Source organism: Egretta garzetta, unplaced genomic scaffold (genome assembly GCF_000687185.1).
Source record: "Egretta garzetta isolate BGI_Z169 unplaced genomic scaffold, ASM68718v1 C8080806, whole genome shotgun sequence".
NCBI classification, from domain to species: domain Eukaryota; kingdom Metazoa; phylum Chordata; class Aves; order Pelecaniformes; family Ardeidae; genus Egretta; species Egretta garzetta.
Window position 1 is genome coordinate 1 of NW_009265558.1, and position 332 is coordinate 332.

A 332-nucleotide genomic window follows, 5' to 3' on the forward strand; every position below is an offset into this window, starting at 1 on the left:
GAGACCTTTGGAGCCGGCGCAATCACGTGGGCACCAGGAAGCCCTTAAGGTGCGCCACCGGGCACACGGGGAAGGCAGACGCGCGCCCGCAGCCATGACCGTCCCCATCGCCAAGTCCTTCTACGACCTGAGCGCCACCTCCTTGCAGGGGGAGAAGGTGGACTTCAACGTCTTCCGGGGCCGCGTGGTCCTCATCGAGAACGTGGCGTCCCTCTGAGGCACCACGGTGCGGGACTACACCCAGCTCAACCAGCTGCAAGCCCGCTACCCCCGGCGGCTGGTCGTGCTGGGCTTCCCCTGCAACCAATTTGGCTACCAGGTAAGTGCCCGGG

At 66.3% G+C, this 332-nt stretch overlaps 1 protein-coding gene across 1 annotated transcript; it reads left to right on the forward strand.

Annotated features, from left to right (window-relative positions):
* Nucleotides 1-47: 47 nt before the first annotated feature.
* LOC104133791 (glutathione peroxidase 2-like) lies at nt 48-325 on the forward strand (the record flags this gene model as incomplete). Its single annotated transcript, XM_009647231.2, has 1 exon — nt 48-325. A coding segment is annotated over exon 1 (231 nt), but the record flags the coding sequence as incomplete, so codon positions are not given.
* Between the last annotated feature and the right edge of the window lie 7 nt (nt 326-332).